General features: G+C 40.6%; 3 protein-coding genes across 6 annotated transcripts; 1 reads left to right on the plus strand and 2 right to left on the minus strand.

The window, feature by feature from the left end:
- Positions 1-3,954: 3,954 nt before the first annotated feature.
- abhd11 (abhydrolase domain containing 11) lies at positions 3,955-10,016 on the plus strand. Of its 2 annotated transcripts, none has more exons than XM_068331760.1 (6): positions 3,955-4,190; positions 5,527-5,662; positions 6,042-6,215; positions 6,439-6,609; positions 7,118-7,299; positions 8,088-10,016. In XM_068331760.1, the coding sequence occupies exons 1-6, from the start codon at positions 4,066-4,068 to the stop codon at positions 8,221-8,223; spliced, it is 924 nt and encodes a 307-aa protein (XP_068187861.1). In that variant the 5' UTR covers positions 3,955-4,065; the 3' UTR covers positions 8,224-10,016. The 2 variants fall into 2 exon arrangements, with proteins under 2 accessions (XP_068187861.1, XP_068187862.1); XM_068331761.1 differs by having other exon boundaries at positions 8,038-8,156.
- Positions 10,017-10,096: 80 nt separating this feature from the next.
- On the minus strand, positions 10,097-14,723 carry bicdl2l (bicaudal-D-related protein 2-like). Its single transcript, XM_068331759.1, has 6 exons — positions 14,045-14,723; positions 13,567-13,686; positions 13,326-13,484; positions 12,610-12,686; positions 12,365-12,485; positions 10,097-11,016 (listed from the first exon to the last, which is right to left on the minus strand). Exons 1-6 carry the CDS (start codon positions 14,594-14,596, stop codon positions 10,660-10,662), a joined length of 1,386 nt encoding a protein of 461 aa, XP_068187860.1. The 5' UTR covers positions 14,597-14,723; the 3' UTR covers positions 10,097-10,659.
- Positions 14,724-15,598: 875 nt separating this feature from the next.
- Positions 15,599-23,720, minus strand: sumf2 (sulfatase modifying factor 2). Of its 3 annotated transcripts, none has more exons than XR_011037816.1 (9): positions 23,514-23,720; positions 23,276-23,420; positions 23,069-23,183; positions 22,208-22,252; positions 21,973-22,123; positions 20,508-20,563; positions 19,942-20,202; positions 17,429-17,570; positions 15,599-17,340 (listed from the first exon to the last, which is right to left on the minus strand). XR_011037816.1 is itself a non-coding variant. In XM_068330993.1 (9 exons), the coding sequence occupies exons 1-9, from the start codon at positions 23,563-23,565 to the stop codon at positions 17,250-17,252; spliced, it is 882 nt and encodes a 293-aa protein (XP_068187094.1). In that variant the 5' UTR covers positions 23,566-23,720; the 3' UTR covers positions 15,604-17,249. The 3 variants fall into 3 exon arrangements, 1 of the variants encoding a protein (XP_068187094.1); XM_068330993.1 differs by having other exon boundaries at positions 15,604-17,340; positions 20,118-20,202; XR_011037815.1 differs by lacking the exon at positions 15,599-17,340 and having other exon boundaries at positions 17,432-17,570; positions 19,771-20,202.
- Between the last annotated feature and the right edge of the window lie 12 nt (positions 23,721-23,732).

Genomic DNA, 23,732 nt, shown 5'->3' on the forward strand with positions numbered 1-23,732 from the left:
TTGAAGATATTGCCAGCTCTAAGACATTATGAACCGTTTACTCAATTTATTGAGAAAACACACAAAAAAGAAGTAACTATCACTGATGAAACCATTAGGTATAATTATTAATATTTATAAAACAGATCTTCTGTATTTGCAAAAAGGTCAATGCCAGATTACACCTATAATAGAAATCAGTATTTCAGAATCTCAATAAGCCAATCAGAATGCTACTCAGATTGAGGTATGAGGATGAAAAAAGGATGAAAAAAGCTATGAAAAAAGAGAAGTAGACTAATTTTTGACAAGGTAAAATAATTAAAGTATTATCAGTGTTATGACAAACAGAAAATGCATGTCCTTTTCATTAAAATGTCAAATGTCATTACTTCCCTTGTATGAACACGTGAAGTTGACCAGCAGAAGATTTCTCACAAACAAGATAATGACCGAACAGCAAAGTCCAAAGATAGAGACCCAAGAATGTATTAGGTGGGGTTATCACAGCTTTTTTAATAGCATGAACTGATGTGCACACTTGTGTAAAGCAGGAATCTGCTGCAAATCCTCAAGCAAGAATGTGTCAATCACTCGACAGTATGTGGGATCATTATCAGTATTTTCTCTATTTTATGAAACAGCTTTATCTCAACTTTTTTGTAAATATTTTATTTTGATAAGCATGTTCGGATCGCTGTGACCTATCAGAGCTATACTATATTCATTCTTCTGTGATAATGTTGGCAAACTTTCACAGAAGATTAGAAATGTTTTCTGGCGCGAAATAAAAACATTGTGGTTGAATAAATATAGATAAAATGTAGTTGATGCAAAAGACAAAAATAGCAATTAATTGGACAGAAGTAGTTTGATATATCCAAATTGTTTGGATATCAGGATACTGAAAAATAATCTTGTCTGAGAAAGAGTTTTCCAAGAAAGTGTCTAATTTTCTGTACATCTACAGAGAGGCCAAAAAATTTTTTTGACTAATCAGTCCGGTTTGTCTCCTAAGGTCATTTTGAAACTTGCTGAACATTTCACAAACCCTTCAAATAAAAATATTTAATGAGTTCAAAAGTTTCCATGTGGCACAGACACTAAAACTCTCCTGGAGCATCAGAAAAAGTAGAAGTCTTGATGAAACAGAAGTCAAAGTTTCTGAATTCAGTGGTATTTTATTGACGTGAGACAATGGACAGAACATTTTGCATAAAGTTCAAAAGACAGCTGACATATTTAACAATGATGTTGATCTATATTTATTAATTTATTTCTAGAATCCTTATTTAAAAAAGACTTTGAATGTGTTGTAGTCAATAAAGTGTGCATGGTCAATAAAGGCAACGTAATGTGATTTAATACAGTACATGCTATTATGCTTATCTTATCTTGTGCTATTAGTCTCTCAAGGCAATCATCATCACGGTTCAACTCTTAGGTACGTCAGTTCTTATTATATTTGCACAATTATAGAAAAACGGGTACCTCAAGGTTGGTCCTTTGGGTCGTAACTGTTTTCTGTTTTTGTCAATGATCCACCTCATATGTGTTCCAATTGTTATATTCAATTATATGCAGCTGATATGGTTTTCATTAATGTTTTTATATAATATTTATCTCTCAAAGACCAATATTTCACAAATTCAGCATAAATTTCAGGAAGATTTTAATATTTTTTAAAAATTATTTTCTTGCAACAAACTTCATTTAGATAAGGAGACGTCTTATTGTATGTGACGCTCCCGAAAGACAAAAAGGCCACACAATGTCTGACATCAGAGCAAACTGTTCACTTATTTTTGTATTTCTAGTTATTTAGAAATGACATGTTAAATCTGAATCTATGGGATGTTAATGTTACGTTTTACAGATTGTTCACATTAGGTTAAATCCTCTTGTCATGTTCACGTGATCAGCCCTTATCCATAGTCCTAATTAGTTCATCTTCCACATCGTGGCCACCACAGAAAATTAAAGGTTTCATATCTTTTTCAAGTTTGGATTAATGTTAATGTTCAACTGTTCAGAATTTAGGCTCATAGGACCTAGCATTAACCCAAAAAGAATTAGGTCTGTTGATTGGTTATTTTTTTATGATTTAAAAATTGCACTGTGTACATATACGTATACTTTATATCCCACTTAACAAAACAAATTATTATGTTTTATCAGAGGTCAGTATAAGATTTTATTGATATCCTGAACTTCATGACCCTGCAGCAAATATAGTACAGTAGTGTAAAATATATGAAGTAATTAAAATTAGCAATACATTTTTAATCTCCAATATTACAGGTATGTACGCATGAATGCATCAATATCTGTTGTACAAGCAGGGTGTGATATGTCAAAAAATACAGGTGTGTGTGTGTGTTTTTTTTATTAATCATGAAAAAATAAGCTATCAACAGGCCTAATTCTTTTTTAGGTTAACATTAAATTGTATGAGCCTAAACAGATGAACTTTCATATTTAATACAACGAAACATTCAATTTTTTTGTGTCAAGATGTGGAAGATGAACTAATTAGGTTTCAAGACCATGGATGAGGACCGATCACATGGCAAGGGGATTTAGCCTAAAGTAAACTTGATGTGATCCCCTACCAAAAGAATCACAGCCTGGCTGCACCATTCAGAAAGTAATTGTTGGAAAACGTTAAGTAACTTCATGAACATTGTGCTTCAATATTTTTGTACTTAGCTTAAACAAAACTGGAACTGTGAAACTTGTTCAACAGGATTTGAAAGAAATACACACTCATCCAGCAATCCTGTTTGTTGTCTTAGTTTGTGTAGCTTCCTCCCCCAGGCCTCTGTCTCTGGCCATCGCTATGACAACTCACAACATGCTTTATCCCAGCAGGCCAGTCTCCCATAGCAATGAATGTTTGGAGACAGTAATGGAACCCAGGTTCTCCACACCCATTCATTAATGATTTCTGTCTTTTTGCATTCCTGCGTATGGCAAGAACCACAGACACAAGGACATTAACTGAAGAGAGGGGTGGAACAGGACAGAGAACTGATTACAGCACGAAAAGGAAATGAATAGTACCTGTGGTTGAATTTTGTTGCAGCTCATTACCAAATTGTGCTGCTTTGGACCTGCAAGACTCAAGAGTGTGTCATCTTTATTTAGTTATGAATGTAGGTTACCTGTGTTCAGTTGACTATATGTGTAAACTAAAAAATGATATAACTGACACAATCCAACTTAATCTAACCAAACCTGAAAACTGCTAAAATCAGGTGTTTAATAATTTGAAAATAAATCACTATAAGTGACCACACCAATATCAGAGATGTGGGGTCGTTTACTTTGTAATGACAACATTTGTCTGCCAAAGAAAACTTTAACTCTGTTAGTGGGAGAGAAAAAAACCCACTGAAAAATATATCGATGTAAGTAAATAAAATGAGGATTGGAAGCCCATGCTGTACAGTGAGAAATAATAGGAAATAAAGCAGAAGTATTAAATAAGTCGTTTGTTAAATCTTGAACAAATTGTCTCTGTAAGACAATTAATGACATGCAAATAAACTGTTCTAAAACAGAGCAGAAATGCAGAAAGAAAAATTATTTAGCTGGGAGAAGGAAACATGACCCATTGCGATACTGTAGCATCACCCTGTGGCTCAATGAAGTCAGGTTTTTATTTTCTAAATTTACTGTATCTGTGAGCCAAATGAATGCCTGCACGGAAAATACACAGAACAGTAATGCAAAAATAACTTAATGAATACACACCTTGATGTGAAGTAAAAACGGTAAGCAGCGGGTTAGAGTCGTTTTTATACGACAGATATTTTACACACACGCATTCATTATATTCAATACATTCTGTTTCTGATACACCGGCGTTTCACTTCTCCTGACAGACAAGATCCAGGGGTTAGATAACCCTTAGAAATTGCGTGTCTACGTCATGACGCACGATCAGCTGTTGACAAACGCCTCCTTCGAAGCTTGACCTCCGGGCCGCTCTCTGTGCATGCAGTCACGAAGCCCTGCTGTACGTGAACTCACTTGGACTCCCATGCTGTTTTTTGACTGCCTGGCCACGGAGCGTATGCTGCCATGAGTGTTTTGTGTCGCCTGATCCAGAGAGGACTCCTGAGCGGCCGGCCGTCGTGTCGCTCGATCCCCGGGCAGCGGGATGTTCGTGGTTTAGCTCCCCTAGTCCGACCAGCTAGTTCCTCCAGGTACCTCTGTTAGCTGTGTTCGACCTGATGGCTCATGTCTGCAGGAGTCGCAGTGCTGTTTACTGGATATGACAACCCGCTTTTAGTTCACGTTCACAGCAACCCTTTACCATGAGTCACTTTCTCGTATCTTTGCATCTTTATCAGCTGTTTACTTTCTTCTCCCAGTGAAATTCAAACGTCTGGTTAGCAGGAGTTTATTAGCCTGCATTTGAGCTATTCTGTAATCACAGTTAAAGATGTCCAACTCCAGCTTCGGTTTAATCGGAATGAATGAATGAGTCTGTTTATGTTTCGGGGTATGACAGAGCTAGGGCCTCTAACCTTTTGGGGGCCAAAACAGAGTTTGATTTGGGGGGTGGTGGTGGGGGGGGCTCACCGCCAGAGAATAAGCTGTTATGCTCATTAGCCCACCTGTCATCAACTGCATTGTTTTATAAACGTGGTGTGTTATAAACGAACATAATAACTCAGCTGGAGATGCATTTACAAGAAGCAAGTTAGCCTTAATGATTCTGTTCTAAAAAAAAAAATAAAGCTAACGTAAAAGCTATGCTATAGAGTAAACACAACTAATATTAAAAAATTAGGCAGTCATAGACTGCAACATCCCGCGACACCCCTGAATTCCAAATTCTACCCTGACCTACTTGCATAGGTAATAGATCAGAGCTGGTGCTCTGACCTGCTGTCATAGAGCAAAGCACTAGCTTTGATCTATGGTTTTACACTGGTCTTCTCCCTCCTCTTTCTATCTTATCCAGTTCCTAAGTGTACAAAAGTTTAAATTTGACCTTGAGCTAGTTTTCTGAAGGTTAATATTTTCAGTTAATTTAGTTGTCTATTTTAATAGAACTGAGTCGTTCAGCCCCATTAAAGCATAAAGATTAAGGCCTCACAAAGGTTTTTAATAAAGGTGAGCCATTGTATTGGCTCTTTTCCATGTCCTCTCACTTACATCGATATCTACAATGGAAACAATCACACATATTTGAAATCGGTGTGAAATTTCAACTTATAGTTTTTGTTTACCAATTAATGGAATGCAAAATTAGTATTTTGCATAATCTAAATTATAAGAAAATATAATCATGTTGTTATCTTACATGGTCCAGTAGGTGGAAGCAAAGCCCTTCCAGCCAAATAATTCAGAAATCATTGAATAATGCACCGGCTGTCTTTGTGATCCTCTCTGAGCACGACATAGGTCAAAGTAAAAAGCAATACAGTCTGCATATTGTTATTAATAGTTTATCAGTTTAGAGATAAAGTTGTGACATAACTTTGATTTTAAAAAACTGAAATGGTAACGAGTAAATCCCTTTTTTTTCCACAGCCCAGTCAACTTGACTTATGATGTCTTCGACGGGAAGGGAGAGAGCACTCCCCTTGTGTTTCTTCATGGCCTTTTTGGCAGCAAATCTAACTTCCACTCAATAGCAAAGTCCTTGGTGCAGCGTACGGGCCGAAAGGTAATGCACTGATGAAGACTTCACACCAGTCTGTTGTTACGGCAAAAACAGTTCATCTCTCTGTACTGTAGTTTGTCCTCAGAGGACTGACACTAGTTCTCACACAATAGCAGTCATAGGAATGCCCCAGCCAGTTTGCTGCCAGCAATGTGACACGGCTCTTCAGCTGCGATTCTTTGTGATGAATACTGATGTGTAATCTTTTCCTTGGCTTGCTGGAAGGAGCTAAATACTTCAGTACAATATACTGTATAATCTTAGTTTGTGCCACTCTTTCATCTGCTAAAGAAGGGCCTTAGAAAAGGAATGGCAATGTTTTGATGCTCTGTTCCATCTTTTCCCCAATTCCAAGTGTCCTAACTGTCCTTTGTCTAGTTAGGTGCTGACTGTAGATGCCCGTAACCATGGCAACAGCCCTCACAGCCCAGTGTTGACCTATGAAGCGATGTCCAATGATTTGAAACACCTTCTTGTCCAGCTGCATATTGAGAAGTGCGTCCTGATTGGCCACAGCATGGGAGGAAAAACGGCCATGATGACTGCCCTGACACAGGTTTGCGCCAAAAGATGCTACCATGAGTTCATTAAGACAATACAGTTTAATAAGTGTCACTGGACATTTCTGACTGTACATTCCTGTCTACTGTGGACATTAGAATGCCCCTCTTGCCTTCCAGCCTCACCAAGATGTTCTGTTTTCATTTTGTCACTGGTTTCATATTAATGTGACGTGTTGTTTTCTCCTTAATAACACTAATGTGTCTGTCTGTTTTTAGCCAGGGCTAGTGGAGAGGTTGGTGGTGGTGGACATCAGTCCAACACAGTCGTCAACACGTACCAACTTCCACTATTACATTCAGGCCATGCAGGAGGTCAAGATCTCCAGTGACATCCCACGTTCCACTGCCAGGCGGATGGCTGAGGATCAGCTGCGTGGTTTGGTCAGGGTAAGGACTCCATTGGATTTCAGTGTTTAGAAACATACTAGCTGTTTTAAAGTTAATCAAATATCATTGGATGTTATTTGTCTTGACAGTATTTCTTATCAAATAGCTCCCTATATTAATAAATGAGCCTGTCGTGACTAATTTCTGGGGTCACTTGTGGGCGGTAGAAACCTACTGTGACATTAGGGTTGATATTAGAATTTGTTAGCAGCCACATTTGTATTTTATATTCTTTTATTTTTATTGTATTTAATTTCTGCTCATGAAGGTATGTACAGTATGTCTTTTAGCTTTGTTTTAAGTTGCACGAAGTTAACAAAGGAAATATCTGAGTGCTATGCTGCTAAATGTCGGATTTCATCCATCAGCTTGTTGGTAATCGGTCATGTCCGTTTTTTGGTGCTTGATGTTAATATAATAAAATATGTTTTGTAAAAGTCCAAAATATTGATTACATTTTTATGTAAAAACCTGTCTGGTCATAAATTATTGTGCTTCCCTCCCCCAGGAGCGCTCAGTGCGTCAGTTCCTACTGACTAACCTGGTGGAGCAGAACGGCCATTATGCCTGGAGGGTGAATTTGGAGGCAATCTCAGCACACCTTGACAACATCATGAGCTTCCCCAGCTTTGAAACCATATATGAGGGACCTACTTTGTTTTTGGGTGGAGCCAGTTCTGCTTACATCAGGTATAACGCCACACACAAACACATACACAGGTGCAAACATACTGTATTGACATGTACATACCAGTGTTAAATCTGGACAAGTTTTCACATTCTAGTGAACAAGATGGTATATGTATCCCAAATTTACATTTGTACTATATGAAATAGACAACACTGTTTCCCCTGAGAAGCTCCTGTATTAATGCAATCTGTGGCATCGCATGTGGCCACACCATCCTTTTCTAAACAAACATGTAATGGAGCTCAGTACACCATCTAATGTGCTGTGAACATTTTGAATCCTCTCAAAGAATCAGCTGAGCCAGCATTGTTAAAACCCTCCTTAGTAGAGGTCATAATTTACTGTGCATACACTGTATATGTAACCCCATTGTGTGTTTTCAGAACACAGAGTCAATGTCTAACTGTAGTGAACGAGACAGTCATAAACAATAGATGGAAGAAAATAAAATGAATAATCACAAGAAGTACCATTCATAGAACATGTCAATATTAAGAAACGAAAAAACACAAAATGAGAAATATTTTTTTTAAAATATTTCAAAACCAAATAAATGAAAAATCATTTATCTTAATCTTTCCACAATAATTACATGAATATGATGATTTACATTAATCAATATAAGCTTGACACCAAAAGGCAACAAATATCACCAGCTGAACCTATATTAAGTTTCACATGCTTCTAATTTATTTATTTTTTTGTTTGTTTTTCTTCTGTCACTTTTGCTACTACAGTTAACATAATTTTCTGACTTGTCATCTCCGTACCTTTACTTATGATCCAGCTCTGATGATTACCCAGAAATCCAGAGGTTGTTCCCCTACGCTGACATCCAGTATATCCCAGACGCGAGCCACTGGATCCACGCAGATAAACCCTTAGATTTCATCAGTTCCATCATCTCCTTCCTTCAGTCCTAGCTGCCTTCTGCCCTTCACCTCAGAACATTTTGCAGCACCTTCCCCTCTGAGAATGAAGATTAAAATGCAGCAGCTTCTAGAGTGAGGGGAGGTATTAATGATGCTAAAAGATGCGCTGGACCAAATGTATTTGACAGCCGTCATTTCTTACCTTCAAACAAACTTACCGTAGTGTAATATTGTGTAGGTGAATTTCAGCTTTCTGTAGCCTCTCTGCCAGACGACGAGTGTTTCCTGATAGGTCAGTGGCTAGATGTGTTTTTATTGATTTTTAGACAGGTAGATAGGAAATAAATCCAGTGTAACGCAACTTTTTTTGGAGGTGTTCTACTAACCCAAAGAAACGTTTGCACAGGGCTATCTTTATGTTGAAACAGTCGTGTTAATATAATTGATAAGTGGATTACTACAAAATAGTGGAAGGTTTAGACTGCACAGGTATTAATAAATGTTGTATATTATATTTTAGAGAAAGATGAAAATTGTTTAAAGCAAAAGTTCTCTTTTTTTGCACAAGGAATTCAGTGTCCGGAGTGTGGATTTTATTTGTACAGATAATTTGTTGTGAGAATTGGTTACAATGAGAATAATGGCGATATATTCAGTGTTTGAACTGAAGGTTATTCCTCTCATCTGCTGCTGTAAGTCAGTGATGATTTACATCTGATCTACTGTGTTACAACCTAAGATCATACAGTCATGTTTTAACAATCTTCTATGAAACCAATATAAGTTACTCAGATGCAGCATTTACACCTGTTTCCTGAATATCTTGCATTACAACTGGATATGCTATTTATTACATATACTGTTCTTGTGTGTGCGTGTGTGTGTGTGGCAATGAGCCGTAGTAATGTTTCTGTGTCCTCGTGTTTGGTCAGTCCGATCAGTGTTTTAATGAAACATGTTTCTGTATCTCACTTATCTTTACAACTACAGCGCAGGGTGTCTCACAACTAAATGCTGCAACAATATATGTAATTTTCCTATAAAATAGCGGTAAAATCATCTGTTACCTTGGTTTTGAACAGGACGGTCCATCATAGTGAAACTGCCATCTCTATGAATATGCAGGGTGTTGTAAATTTGTATGTGCCTCTTTTGTTAAGAGCTCCTTTTCAATTTCTGTACGACTTGATTAAAAAAAAAAAACTTTTATTCTAACATAACAACTAGCAGACTTTGGATTGGCAGCTGGGTTGCCAGTTTTATGTGAATTTTCTCACAAAGAAGCTCAAGAGAGGAGGGTGTATTGCTTTTTTGGCACTAGATGTTTACTACAGTCATTGTTTTGTGTTTGATGTCAAAGTCTAAAAGGCTTTAATGTATAAGAATTCAGCTGAGTAACACTACCATCTTATTCTTCGTGTTGGCAGAGAAGCACCCCCTTGTCCTTGATCACAGGGCAGATCAATATCGTTGCACAATATGAATATATTTTTGGGAGTGGGGCATTACTGACATTTGAATGCAGACGCTCCTTTAGATGCTGTTGTATTGAAGAAATAAGTCTATAGAAAATTCTATTTATTCAGCCCTGTTGATAAAGCTGTGTGGAGATTGTAATCATCTGTTCAGGATTGTATGTTTCACTATGAGCATGCCTTTTCTGTTGTATACAGGAGTACCTTTGCTGTGCTATATGCATCAGTTTGTTGAACATTTTGCCTCAGTGGTGACACTAACTCTCTCTAATGCCATGTATAAATTTTAAATGTGTGCGAGATACATAAAGAAGTGAGTTGTATATTATTGGAAATGTACAAACTTATATTAACCAATAAAATGCCAACCTGGATGAATGAATGTTGCCGTCAATGAAGGATTTAAGGTCACAGAATGAACGCATCTCAAAATAGACTGCAGTCTGACGTGGTAATGCATGGAACAAAAATATTTATTTACAACCTGTAATGTAACAATCAGCAAAGGTTTTACAGAATTAGTCACAGGGCTCAGATATAGTCAGATATATTTTCCATGAAAGAACCCCTCCAGAAGTGTCTTAAGACATGGAGCTGCTCTACTCTTAATCATCACGTTTGATTTAGTTTTACCTCAAGTCAAATTCATGAATCATGATACCCTGAGTTGGGATTTGTTTAGAAGTGTCTTTCATTGTCTTTAGGCATAAATTGTTGAAGAAATAAAATCATGACCTCACTCAAAATTCCTGACACTAGGCCTATCTTTAAATTCAGTGTAACTGCTCCTGTAATGAGATGAATAACTCTGTTCAAAACTAGCTGTGTGTCATAAACGGTAAATGTGAAAACTGCTCTTGGTTTCAAATTCTGTGAAAAGAAAATCATCCTGCCGAGCTTAAGTAAGTAAAGTAACATGCAAGTGATAATTGAAAAACAGCTACGACTGGGGGGGGGGGGGGGGTTCAAGCCTTTGGTTATCAGATTAGTTGTTCTCAGAGTCATTACAGTTTCAGTCAAGAGATACGACCTGGAAGCCGTTCTCATCCTTGCCCCAATCTGACGCCTGCTGCACTGACAGCTGTTCTTGGCGGCTGGTCTTGCTCTTCTTCAGCCGGTCTCTCCAGGTGCGGTTGATGTTGGGAGGAGGTGAGCTTGGGGTTGGAGCCATTGAAACTGCAGATTTGGAGATGAAGATGTTTGAGTTGATCGTCGGAGCAACTGTAGTGGGGGTAGAGATGTTGGAGGGCCGCTGCATTGGCGGTTTGTTGTGTCTCCTCAGAATGCCCAGGCGGGAGGGCTTCTTCTGGGTCTGCTCTGCCTGCTGCTGGCTCTGTAGCTGCTGCTGCATGATGAGCTGAAGATCCTCCTGAGGCCAGAAGAAGACAGTCAGCCACAAGAAATACTCATTTAAAAAATATACATCTCAAAGGGATGAATGTGTCAATAAGAGAGACAAGTCTCACAATTATCTTCTCTATATTTGTTTTCTGACACTGAGCACAAAAGCTGAACAAGAGCTGAACACTTTATTAGGAAGGAAACGATCAGAAAAGGAGTGGAGCATCAATTTCTTCTTTTTTACTAAAGGTAAAATGAGAGGATTCATTTAATCTTCAGTCAATCCAAATACATATTTCAACTACATACTGTGAAATGAATTTAGAAATAGTTATAAACGGGATTTGTTCATAACAGTGCGTTTTTCACTCCAACATCAACTAGCTAATAACAAAAATATTCAGTTATTAAAAGGTAACTCGATAATTATTTTGAAATGTTATTAATCAACAGCCATCTTCTTTCATATTTTTCAGTTTTGGTTGCAATGAAATATTAAAAAGTTTATTAAAATATTATAAAATTTACCTTTACCATAGTCCATGTCTAACCTTTTATTTGATTCTATTGATTTTATTGATTGAACTGGTCAAGACAGATGAATGCCGCCAATGCCGCTTATGCTTGTTCTGAAGGGTTCTGTTGGATTTCTGTGTCTGTTAAAGTGCTTTGAAATGTCTGATGATGTGATTAGGCGCTATATAAATAAAGGTTGATTGATTAATTAATTGATTTCCCCTACGGGGGATCAATAAAGCTGATTTAATTCAGGGTTGCAGTTATGATAAGTGGAATGGCCCAAAGTGAGAGCAAGCAAAGAAGAATGAACATCTATTAGAGAAAAAAGTAAAGTGTGTCCCTTATTTGAATAAAGTGTCCACAAATTGTAATTTTGAGAAACTACATTAATACACACATATCTAATTAAAATTGATCCAATTTTTAACATCTCAGTGCAAGATGTACTTAGATTTCTCAATTGTAGGATTTCAGCCAGGCACACACATTCCGTTACAGATCTTTTCCAGATAGTGGAACAACTGCAAAATGCAGCCCGGCTTCATTTTCAAGCTGCATGTAGTCATGAGTTTTGGCAGGATACCAGATGGCAGGACATTCTGTGAATGTCCTGGATATGGAATGCACTGATTCATGCCCTGAGATTACATAAAATGATGTGTGCCTGTAAATGTGGGCATGTATGTTCTACACCCATACGTCTACATGTCTTTGTTTAGGTCCAAACTATTTAAGTTTGATCAGTGGCTCTGTTTTGCTCAACATCAGTCCACATTTTTTCTTCTATTGTAGCTTTTGTTCCGTGACTACACCTTTCCCCCATCACTTCAGTGGCAGCTGTTATCACCCCTGTTCACCTTCCACGCCTCAAGCTCCAGGGACATTTCCAAACGTTTCTGCACGGCCTCCAGCAGCTGGTTGTTCAGCAACATCATCTCTGATTTACTCCGCAGCAGCTCAGTTTCCATCGCCTTCTTCCTGCGCAGCAGAAACAGGAAGAGAGGTGCTTCGAAATAGATCCACGTCTATCAACTTCCCTCCCTCCTAATAAATCTTGAGTGATTAGTCATACTTGATTTGTACGTCATCAGTCTGTACTCACTTCTCTATGGCCTCATCTCTGTCATACAGCGCCTGCTGGAGAATGGCGATGTCCTCTGCTTTCCTTCCAGATTTTGACTTTTGAAAGAAAACACAGGAGAGGCAGGTGAACTTTTTGTTTTTGTAATCACGACTCTTATCTGCTTCTAACAGCACAGACTCTATCTTATCTGTGTTTTAACCGGATTACTCTCTAGTCCCACCCAGGCAATGCTTCTTGTAAATATCTCCAACATGCAATAAATTCCAGAAATACTCGGCTCACTGATACAGTAGCATGTCAACCAGTCAGGCTGCATAGTTGAGCTTTAACAACCAACCAGTGACCTGGTACATGAAGTGAGATTATTCCTATGAGGGCCAGTTCATTTATGTACAGGCGAAAGGGTTCTTTTCAAGCTCCTTTGTGACAAAATTCAATCCTTACTGTATCAGAAAAAATATGTTCTACTTTTACTGTCTGTAGATGAAGGCAGATCATTTGCATAAAGTCAATACAGAGGTGTTATATACAGTATAGAAGTACAAATTTGTGTAATAATGGTGTGTAAACAAATATCTACCTTTATCACATGACCACCTTTCCTCATTTTCCACTGTGTGTGTGCAAAGCAAATGTTCTTCAAGGAAACATGCCCACTAAAATACACTAAACTCCAGATTGCAGGAATACGATAAGGGCCAGAAGCTTTATTACAGTGTAGGTGTTGCCATCACCTGTGTGGTGTGACTGAACACCAGTTTGCGAGCCACATTCTGCAGCTGCATCAGAGCAGCGTCCAGCTGGTTTTCCCCCGGAGAGGCTTCAGGCAGGCTGGACTCTGACTCGGTCAGCGGGTGCAGCAGCCTCAGAACGGAGAGAACCTCCTCTGTGACCTGAATGGGAAAAAAATCTGAATAACGTTGCAGAGTTTTAAGGACATAAACATAAGATCTTGGTGTTGCGTGTGACCTTTACCCGCTCTCTGTGCTGGCTCCATCCGGGACCCTCTCTGCTCTCCTGCAGTTTGTCCACCTGGGCCTTCAGTTTGATGCTCCGTCTGCGGGAGAGTTCCACCTCTCTGCGCACTTCTTTAAGCTGTATTATAATAAATATTGCATGAGCACATTTGAACAAACACTTTCCGCTGTGTAGGTGATAGTCAGCCCGCACACAGAGTGCAACGTCATGATATTGTCATGCTATGTAAATAGAAACTGATTATCTAGATTGCTGGTTGAAACTGTGGAGTGGAAACCCAGCTGCTCCAGCTGAGGAGTTATACTTCACTGTAAACACACAAATTGAGCAGTAACTTCAAGTGGTGTTGCCACCAGGTTTTACTGATGGACAAGTCTGCTTGATGCAGAACAGGTTTAAAACTCCCACACAGTGAAAAAGATGTAACAACTGCTCTCACTCTAATCATACAGACACACAAAGGCCGTTGTCCTACCGTGTCGGAGACATGTCCCACCGTCCGCCGTCTGCCGAGGGGTCTGCCGCTCTTGATCAGGTCTGGTAAAGTCCCATCTATGTAGCTCATCTGCAAAGGGTTATCACTTCCACTGGCAGCTGCCTCTGAAGAACCGTCTGTTCTCGCTGAGGTCAGCTCACCGGCAATGTCTTTCTCTTCTGAAGATGAGGCTCTACTCTCGTCATCAGCCTCATCCTCATCACCTTCATCCTTTAAACTCAACTCAGTGAGACTAGAGTTGTCCAAGGGCTGTGGATCAGCATAACATTCTTCTTGTATGCCATCTGAAATCAAATCTCCCTTCTCTGCCATTCCTTCAGGTTCCTTTAGATCTTCTCGTTCTTCTGTCACAAGGAACGTTGGTTCTGGATTTGCTGGTAGAATTGTAGCTCGGTAAGATGAAGGATAGGTCCTGACCGAGTACCACTGTCTGCTTTCCATCCTGCTCAGAGAGGAGTAGAGCTTGTCACTGTGGGTGACTCGAGGTCTCAGCCTCTCATTGAGGACCGAGAAAGACTGAGAGAAGTCCATGATCGGATCGGTGGAAGTCAGAGGCAGAATCAGTTAAACCAGCCGAAGATACTCTCTGGTTATGTGCTAGCATAAAAGAAGAGAACACACAAAACAAGGAGGAGGGACGATGACAAACGGAATGCCACTAAACGTGTTTTTCCTGACCATGACATGGTGTGATGTCACAGTAGGCTGTGGCTTCCTCTGGCCCAACAGGGTTTTCTTCCTCCTTTCCAGGTACTACACAAACATGTGACGTGCAAAAATACCACAGCTGCTTGGCAACAAAGGTAGGAGGGCTTTGTAACCCTCTGACCCAATTATACTACTCAGACTTGACATGTGATGCCTGATCAAAACTACTCTTTTTACTATACTTTTTTTTATCGCAGATGAAATAACATTTAAAAAAAAGCAGTTTCAAGGTAGTCGTATCCACAGTGGTAAAAGTCAGTAGATCATTTACTGCAGGGAAAGCACAGTGTGAACTACTTCACTAGGTTTCCAGTCAGAGCTGCCCACCCACCCAGAGCATTAGCAGACATGCAGGAAACCAATCACTGAAGATAATGTTAAAAGAAATGTGTATGTCAAGTGGTTTAAAGATGTGCTACTCATGTGCTCTCTGAAGGAGAGCATACATGGGCAGCTATGAAAGCAACAAAAATTGAAGTCATGAAGAAACACGTAAATGTCTAAAGGTTTGTTTCAAAACTTCTCCGTTATTTATGTAACACCATCTGTCAGCACCATATTTGAACTTACTTCTCTTTCCTTATTTTATCAAAATGTTTCAGTGAGTCAGAACCACATGAATTTGTCTTGTCATCAATTTATTTCTGCTTTGGGGGACTAATATAATTTAGTCATACTTCCTTTAAATGAAGTTTTTAGTGATCATCACCCCCCCCCCCACACACACACACACACACGCAGAGGAATAAATCAGTCAGAGTCAGTGACGCACACTTGGTGCTATATTGAGCTACAAGGAGCACCAGATTAGTCTTTAAGCTATTGTTTTCAGTCAGCTGTGAGTTCATGCAAAATAAACATCAATTTCTTTGTAATTTCTTTATTACCTCAGCCAAAGACAGTAGTACCACTAACAGGAAAAGGAATATGTTTTGTAAGCATTTATTTACTTTTGAGACGATTTGGATGTGGATTCTGGATCTTATACTCTTTTTTACACTGTGTAATAACGCCTTTAACATTTTGCCAGTACTATAATAAATAATACAGTATTATAAATAAAAAAAGTCCGGTAATGGGTGACTCATGTTCCAGGGTGGATTAGGTTTTTAATGGGAATTGTGTTAGTTGATGTTTATGCTCTCTGTTTACTGGTTTTAAACATTCCACCATCTATTGTAAACCTTAATGTTTTGGAATTAAGTAAATCACTTTAATTACTTTATGTCCTAACACAGTGGGAGAATGTAACATGTTTTCCTTGAGTGGATTTATTGTCTTGAGTTTTTTCCTGAAAGGTTAAAAACTTGGCTTACTCATTGGTACAAGGAAGCTCACAGGTCAAGAAGAAATGCCTCTGGAGAGGCGGAGGCATTCCTTCTTGACTAAAATCCTGACTGAAACTGTTGTTTCTTTTTAATCAACTATCACCTCTATTTGTTTGAAATTTATTCTAACAGATCAAATCTAACTATAGCAGGAAGCCTGCAGCAATAGAGCAAGTGATCGTTTCATAGCAGAAAAGCTGCAAATGAGTTGTTGAATATGCAAATCGATCAAGTAAATTTACAGCTTTTAACATGTTGAATTCTGTTCAAAACACATGAAATACATCACAATGACAGGATTTTAAATCTGTTTCTCTTTCAAGAAACTGGATTTAAATCATGAGATAAGCATCATTTCTGCAGAAGCTCCAAAGCAATCTGCTCCTCCTGGTGGTGGAGGAAGACGGTTGGAGCAGCGAGAGGATCAAATTATATAGTACTATAAATACATATTCAAGTATTATTATATTTGTCATTTTTCCTCATTCCATTCTTTAACCATCTACATTGTCTGCATGTTTCTTCTCTCACTCTTTAAAATCTTACTATTTAGAGTGTTCATTGTTTCATCGAAGTATTTTGAATAGCCTTACTGAAAGCTAATTGAAAAACTAAGTTTCTTCACTTCATTGATTAAATTAGAAAAATATATATGGTACTTTGGGAGCTACTCTCACTTGTTTTTTTTCATGACATAATAGAACAACGTGATTACGAAAAACAAGAAAAAAAAACCCAAGGCTTGTTATCTATTAGTTTAAATAAAGATGATACCAGATAAAATGTTCCATTGCTCCTGTTTATTAAACAGAGACTCAGCAAATTAACAGTCATTTTTTATGGGAGCAACGTCCTTATAATGGAGCAGTAATTTCCTAAAAAAAACCAGTATATTCTTGAATTTTATGTTTTAATATATTTGTATTTCTTAAACATTCAGTATAAGATTCTCCACAGGAGAAACTGTTTGTTTCTAATTACACACCTGTCCTTCTCAAACTACGTATTATTATTCATTGTGGGTCTTTAACATTTAATTGGTCCCTTTTTCCTTGTACTTTGTAAACCTGAGAGAAATGAGATTGATTGTTAATATCTGGATGATTAATGGCTCAAATGGAGCGTCCACTAATAATTTGCGTTTGTTACTACAGTTCGTTTTTGCGGTTATTCTTCCCATCGTCAGCAGCGCACCTGAATCCCAGGTTATCAGATGCAGAGTCGGGAGTGTTTCCCATCCTGCAGAAGGGAAATACAGGAACATGAGCCAAAGCTGTAGAGCTTAAAATACCCACTCTACCCTTTTCTCTTTTTTTAAATAACTCACCTGGTTGTGATTCGTGCCTTATGATTGGCTGAGCCATCCACTGTGTCAATCCAGGACCCACCACGTAAGACGTACATTGGTTGTACTGAAGGAAAAAGTGTGGACGTCCATTCCCATGTGTTTCCCATCATGTCATAGAGTCCTATAGAAACAATCGTTGTTCTTATGTTACAAAGCACAATAAGGATCAGTCTGTAGTATTTCACTCAGGGTTCACCTTTGGTTTAAAGATCAGAGAACACTGAACTTTCACAGAAAAATACTTCAAATGGGTTTTAAAGGTGTCTGTAAAGACAGATTTCTGTCTCTTACATTTAACTGAAGACATTTCTTCTCTTGTCTTCAGTTAAATGTAACTGAAGACATTTCTTCTCTCTTCTCCCCAGAGAACTGCCACCTTGTTGAGGTGGGGGAGTTTGAGTGCCCGAATGATCCCAGGAGCTATGTTGTCAGGGGCCAGAGGGTCCTGGGTGACGGGCCAGCCTAAGAGTACTAACAAAACCCATATGGCAAGAAAAATATCAAGGACCGTGACATCGCCCAGTATGGCGCAACCAGGGCCCCAACATGCAGCCAGGCCCGGGGCTGGGGCTTGGATGCGAGCGCCTGGTGGCTTGGCTGGGGCTTGTATGCGAGCGCCCGGTGGCCTGGGGCCCGATTCGGCTCAGCCCAAAAGGACGACGTGGATCCAACCTCCGGTGGACTCACCACTTGAGGCTGAATCTTACCAAGGAAACCATAGTGAACGGGTGCAGTATGGATTGGGTGGCAGTCTTCAGCATGGGGCTTGACGACCCAATCCCCAGACAAAAAGTCTAGCTCTAGGGACATGGAATGTCACCTCACTGGGGGGAAAGGAGCCAGAGCTTGTGAGGGAGGTATAGAGTTACCAACTATTTGATCAAACTCACAGCTTGGGGTCCGGAACCCAAACCCTTGAGAGAGGCCGGACTCTCCAATTTTCTGGTGTTTCCCAGGGTGACAGGCGGTGGACTGGTGTGGGCTTGCTCATAGCCCCACAGCTCAGCAGTCATATTTTGGAGTTCACCCCAGTGAATGAGACGGTCGCGCGTCCCTGCGCCTTCGGGTTGGGGACAGGTGTCTCACTGTTGTTTCAGCCTACAGGCCAAACAGCAGTGCGGAATACCCGGTCTTCTTGGAGTCTCTGGGAGGGGTACTGAATAGTGCTTCGACTGGGGACTCCATTGTTCTCCTTGGGGACTTCAACATTCACATGGGCAATGACAGTGAGACCTGGAAAGGGGTGATTGAGTGGTGTTCTGTTAATGGAATTCTGTGCTAGTCAGTTTATCCATAACGAACAACTTATTCAAGATTAGGGATGTCTATAAGTGTACATGGCACCAGGACACCCTAGGCCGGAGGTTGATGATCGACTGCGTTGTCGTATCATCAGACTTCAGACCACGTGTGCTGGACACTCACGTGAAGAGGGGCAGAGCTGTCAACCGATCACCCCCTGGTGGTGAGCTGGATTCACTGACAGAGCAGGGGACCGGGCAGACGTGTTTTGGGTTAGGGTTAGGGAACATCTGGCAGAACCCTCTGTCAGTGAGGTCTTCAACTGCCACCTTCGGGAGAGCTTCTCCCAGATCCCGCAGGAGGCTGGAGACATTGAGTCAGAGTGGACCATGTTCTCCGCCTCCATTGTTGAAGCGGCTGCTCAAACCTGTGGTCGCAAGGTCTCTGGTGCCTGTCGCGGCAGCAACCCCCAAACCCGGTGATAGACACCAAAAGTAAGGAATGCCGTCAAGCTGAAGAAGGAGTCCTTTCAAATCTTTTTGAGTTGTGGGACTCCGGAGGCAGCTGACAGGTACAGGCAAGCCAGGTGTACTGCAGCTCGAGTAGTCGCGGAGGCAAAAACTCGGGTCTGGGAAGAGTTCGGAGAGGCCATGGAGGAAGACTATCCGTCAGCCTCGAAGAAATTCTGGCAAACCATTCGGCACCTCAGGAGAGGAAAGTGGTGCACAGCCAAAACTGTTTACAGTAGAGGCGGAGAGCTGCTGACCTCGACTGAGGATATTGTCAGGTGGTGGAAAGAATACTTCAAGGATCTCCTCAATCCCGCTACCATGTCTTACACAGAAGAAGCAGAGGCTGAGGTCTCAGAGGTGGACTCATCCAACACCCAAGTTGAAGTCACCCTCGGTGGTAAAGCACCGGGGGTGGATAAGATTCGCCCTGAGTACCTCATGTCTCTGGATGTGCAGGGACGGTCATGGTTGACACGTCTCTGTAACATTACATGGCAGTCAGGGACAGTACCTCCTCCGTAGAGTGGCTGGGCACACTCTTAGAGGTAGGGTGAGGAGCTTACTCACCAAGGAGGAGCTCGGAGTAGAGCCACTACCTCGAGCGGAGCCAGCTGCAGTGGCTCGGGCATCTGTTCCTCCTGGAGAACTCTCCAAGGAGGTGTTTTGGGCATGTCCTACAGGGAAGAGACCTGGGGGAAGACCTACGACATGCTGGAGGGACTATGTCTCTTGACTGGCCTGGGAATGCCTTGGGATCCCCCCGGAGGAGCTGGAGGAGGTGTCTGGGGAGAGGGAAGAATGGGCATCCTTCCTGAGTCCCTTGCCCCCGCGACCCGGCTCCGGATTAGTGGTTGAAGATGGATGGATGGATGTATGGATTTCTTCTCTTTTAAATGTAACAGGTGACACATTACCATAACTATTCTGTGGAGGAAAAGCTCTGACATGAGCGGTGCCATGGTATCCATCCTCAGCAGTGTCTGCATCTGGAAACGATCCCTAAGACAAATGGCGAAGTACCGTGTGAGTTTCACCATTTGAAATGATTACTTATAATGGTGAACAAAGCATGGATACACAAATTATCTTAAGTTTGTCTATCACTTTTTTTACTTGTACTATCTCAGTTAATAGAACTTTCCCATGAGAATCATAACCACACCATCAATGCATATTTACAACAAATTCCTTTTAATTACATTCTGAAAATACGTCAGTGAATCCCTGATCCAAGCCTCCATTGGGGACAATGTATGTCAGCAATGTTTCTACGATACGCCTTACTGTACTTGCGGTATGCTGACCTGCCACAGGTTACTTCTGTTGGCCTGGAATTTGTTTCCCCAGGGATAAGTCCGACCTACAAAACAACAGGCAAAGATAAGAAGATAAGTAATTCAATCATATATCAGGTCTTGAGCATGGTAATAATAATTCAACATTCTTTCTTGCTTTACTTAAGTTTCTGAAGCAACCTGAAATTAAATGAAATCAAGATGTTTGTGTAGGTTCTCAGTCTGTGTAGGTTCTCAGTTATTCAGGTCATGGTTATCTGCAGTTAAATGCACCAAGGAATGCTCAGATGTCGACATAGTGGAAACCAAACAACCACTACACAGGCCCATGGCCCAACACGGAGGAGCGAACTCAACAGGACAGGACTCAGCAGTCTTCCTTCACCTCAAAGAAGAGGGAGACTCATTTCAGGATACCGATGTTCAGATCTTGGACAGGGAAGAGATGGTTTGAGAGAGGAATGAATGAAACCATCCATGTCAAGGTGGAGAAGCCATCTCTGAACGGGGGGGGGGTGGTCTGCGACATCACCTTTCGCCCATTTACGATCAGGTCCTTTCGAAACTCCCAAAAAGAATGTCTGTGTTGATTAACCTAGGTGATGTGTTTCATGCTAATGACCCACATTAGCATACAAAGGTGAAACTCACATTTCAACGACCCCCCACTTTGACACCGCCTGGATTGTGAATAGCACTAACCACACCCCACAGGTTTAATAAGCTGGGACAAGACCAGCCACCTTCAGAACGGAAGAAGTCTCTTGGTTGGGAAGAAAAACTTTAAGTCCAGTGGACTGATTTAAACAGCTTGGGAGAAACGAAATCAACTTGATTAAACCCCATAAAGGAAATTATTTATCAACCCTAGTATTAGTCATTTGGTTGTTAATCACATGCAATGTTCTGAACAGGTATAAGTGAACAGGTCCGCGACACGCACACACATGTACGCACAGATACACACACACAAACCCATACGCGCACGCAGGCACACACACACACGGGGCCTGTAAAAATGCAGATGATAAGTAGAGCGGTGGGCAGCTCCTTCATGGTGCACCCCAATGAGCAGCTTATAAAGGGGACGGTGATTTGCTCAAGGGCGCCTCAGCAATACTCAGGAGGTGAGCTGGCACCTTTCCACTGCCAGTTCACATTCCAAAATTTTGTTTTTGGTCCAAAAGGGGCCTTGATCTGGCCACCTTCAGGTCCCCAGCCCGAGTCACAGCAGACTGAGCTTCGGCCTCGTCAATAAAATTGCAGCTCCAGGCAAATTAAACCCGTCTCTGAACACAAATACAGTTCTGACGTCTTGATCTGGCTGATCAGAACATCACTGTACATAAAAGAACTGTTGGAACTTTTAGATGAATACTGATTTTCAGTTGAGAGTAAAAAAACAAGTAATAAGTCAAAAAGGTTCAATGGTTTACTGTAACAGAGGCCCATGCAGTAAATGTTGTGAGTGTACCTTGTGCTCCCCCTCGAGCAGCCCACTCCCACTCCTCCTCAGATGGAAGTCTTTTGCCTTTCCATTGGCAGAAAGCGTGAGCATCATTCCAGCTAACCTGAACTACTGGAAAGTCCAGACGCTCCTGAATGCCAGATCCAGGTCCTGCAGGCTGAGCAGTAGGTATATAACATGTCAAAGACAGGCAGTGAAAGCACGCTCAGAGAAACACAGGAAACACTGGAATAAAGCTCACCTGTCTCCAAAACACTCGTTCTACAGGCAACCACCAGGGAGCAGACTAAATGGGAAACATTGGTTACAATTTATAAGACAGTCATACAAGTGATAACTGATATCCATTAACTACTACACATCCAATTGGGTCAAACTCCAACAAAGTAATTAGAACAATTTAAAACGAGTATTTGAAGGATTAGCGTGTACAGGCAGGATAGAATGGGTGGAGGTAAGTGTCAGGTGTGATATGTGATAGAAGAGTTTCATCTAAAATTAATGGAAAGGTGTACAAAACTATAGTGAGATCAGCGATGTTGTTTGGTCTAGAGACAGTGTCACTGAGGAAAAGACAGGAGACAGAGCTGGAGGTAGCAGAGATGAAGATGCTGGGGTTCTCTCTGGGAGTGACCAGGAAGGATAGGATCAGGAATGAGTACATCAGAGGGACAGCACATGTTAGAGGTTTTGGAGATAAAGTCAGAGAGGCCAGACTGAGATGGTTTGGACATGTCCAGAGGAGAGATAGTGAATATATTGGAAGAAGGATGCTGAGTTTAGAACTGCCAGGCAGGAGGCCTAGAGGAAGACCAAAGAGGAGGTTTATGGATGTAGTGAAAGAGGACATGAAGGTAGTTGGTGTGAGAGAAGAGGATGCAGAAGACAGGGTTAGATGGAGACAATCGATTCGCTTTGGCGACGCCTGAAGGGAAAAGCCAAAAGGAAAAGAAGAAGATTTGAAGGATTAGACCATTTACCCAGGCAAAACTAATTATGCACCGTAAAAGACAATGTCCTGTCAATAACATAAAGTTATTAATAAACATCTGGAGTAATTGATCCTGCTAACTTTTTCCTATCAACAATCAGATGCCAGTACCTCAATCCTCTGAGTGACTTTGCTCTTCAGCTCTTCTGACACAAAGTCTTGAAACACAAAACTCCAACCAAATGTCTCAGCTTCAGTTTTGTACTTCTGAGCTCTCACAAATTCTCTGAAATAAAGAAAGACCAAAACAGAGACTCAATTCAATGAAACTAAGTAGAATTGCTGCTTGAACTAATATAATTTATCTTATTTTTTAACCTGAACTCAGCATTTGTGACCGGATGCGTGTCTATTCTGAACGGCTGTAGCTTGACCTCCCTGACGGGAGACTCTCCATCTCTCCCATCAGGTGCGCTGGTTCCCATCAACATCTTTCCTCCTGGTATTTTCACCATCTCATCCGCTGCAGGAAGAAACATGTCTCGATCTGATCGTTACCATTCAAACTTAACCTGTTGGGTTTTTTTTAATGTGCTCATTATTAGATATTTCTTACCCGCTGCCAGTAAACATAGAGTAGATATCCAGAACACTAGTTGAACGCTCATTTTTTTTAAAAAAACAAAAACTTTAGCTAAACTTAATGTGATCGTCTTTTAATATTTAGTTGTACATACAAATAAATATCTATTAATTAGCTATCAGCAAAAAAAAGTTATATTAAAATCTAATATTGACATTTTGGAAGTTCCTCCTCGACACGTCTACGTCGCCA

This window comes from Antennarius striatus, chromosome 13 (genome assembly GCF_040054535.1).
Source record: "Antennarius striatus isolate MH-2024 chromosome 13, ASM4005453v1, whole genome shotgun sequence".
Classification (NCBI taxonomy): Eukaryota; Metazoa; Chordata; class Actinopteri; order Lophiiformes; family Antennariidae; genus Antennarius; species Antennarius striatus.

What these genes read in the sequence shown, in the direction of transcription:
- abhd11 (XM_068331760.1), top strand. Translation starts at nt 4,066, where the DNA reads ATGAGTGTTTTGTGTCGCCTGATCCAGAGAGGACTCCTGAGCGGCCGG. An exon ending in TGCAGCGTACGGGCCGAAAG is followed by an intron (nt 5,663 to 6,041) that starts GTAATGCACTGA and finishes TTGTCTAGTTAG; the next exon opens with GTGCTGACTGTAGATGCCCG. An exon ending in AGCTGCGTGGTTTGGTCAGG is followed by an intron (nt 6,610 to 7,117) that starts GTAAGGACTCCA and finishes TCCCTCCCCCAG; the next exon opens with GAGCGCTCAGTGCGTCAGTT.
- bicdl2l (XM_068331759.1), bottom strand. Translation starts at nt 14,596, where the DNA reads ATGGACTTCTCTCAGTCTTTCTCGGTCCTCAATGAGAGGCTGAGACCT. An exon ending in TGGGACATGTCTCCGACACG is followed by an intron (nt 13,687 to 14,044) that starts GTAGGACAACGG and finishes ATTATAATACAG; the next exon opens with CTTAAAGAAGTGCGCAGAGA. An exon ending in TGGAGCTTGAGGCGTGGAAG is followed by an intron (nt 11,017 to 12,364) that starts GTGAACAGGGGT and finishes TTCTGGCCTCAG; the next exon opens with GAGGATCTTCAGCTCATCAT.
- sumf2 (XM_068330993.1), bottom strand. Translation starts at nt 23,565, where the DNA reads ATGAGCGTTCAACTAGTGTTCTGGATATCTACTCTATGTTTACTGGCA. An exon ending in TCTATGTTTACTGGCAGCGG is followed by an intron (nt 23,421 to 23,513) that starts GTAAGAAATATC and finishes TTCTTCCTGCAG; the next exon opens with CGGATGAGATGGTGAAAATA. An exon ending in AACGAGTGTTTTGGAGACAG is followed by an intron (nt 22,124 to 22,207) that starts GTGAGCTTTATT and finishes CCTACTGCTCAG; the next exon opens with CCTGCAGGACCTGGATCTGG.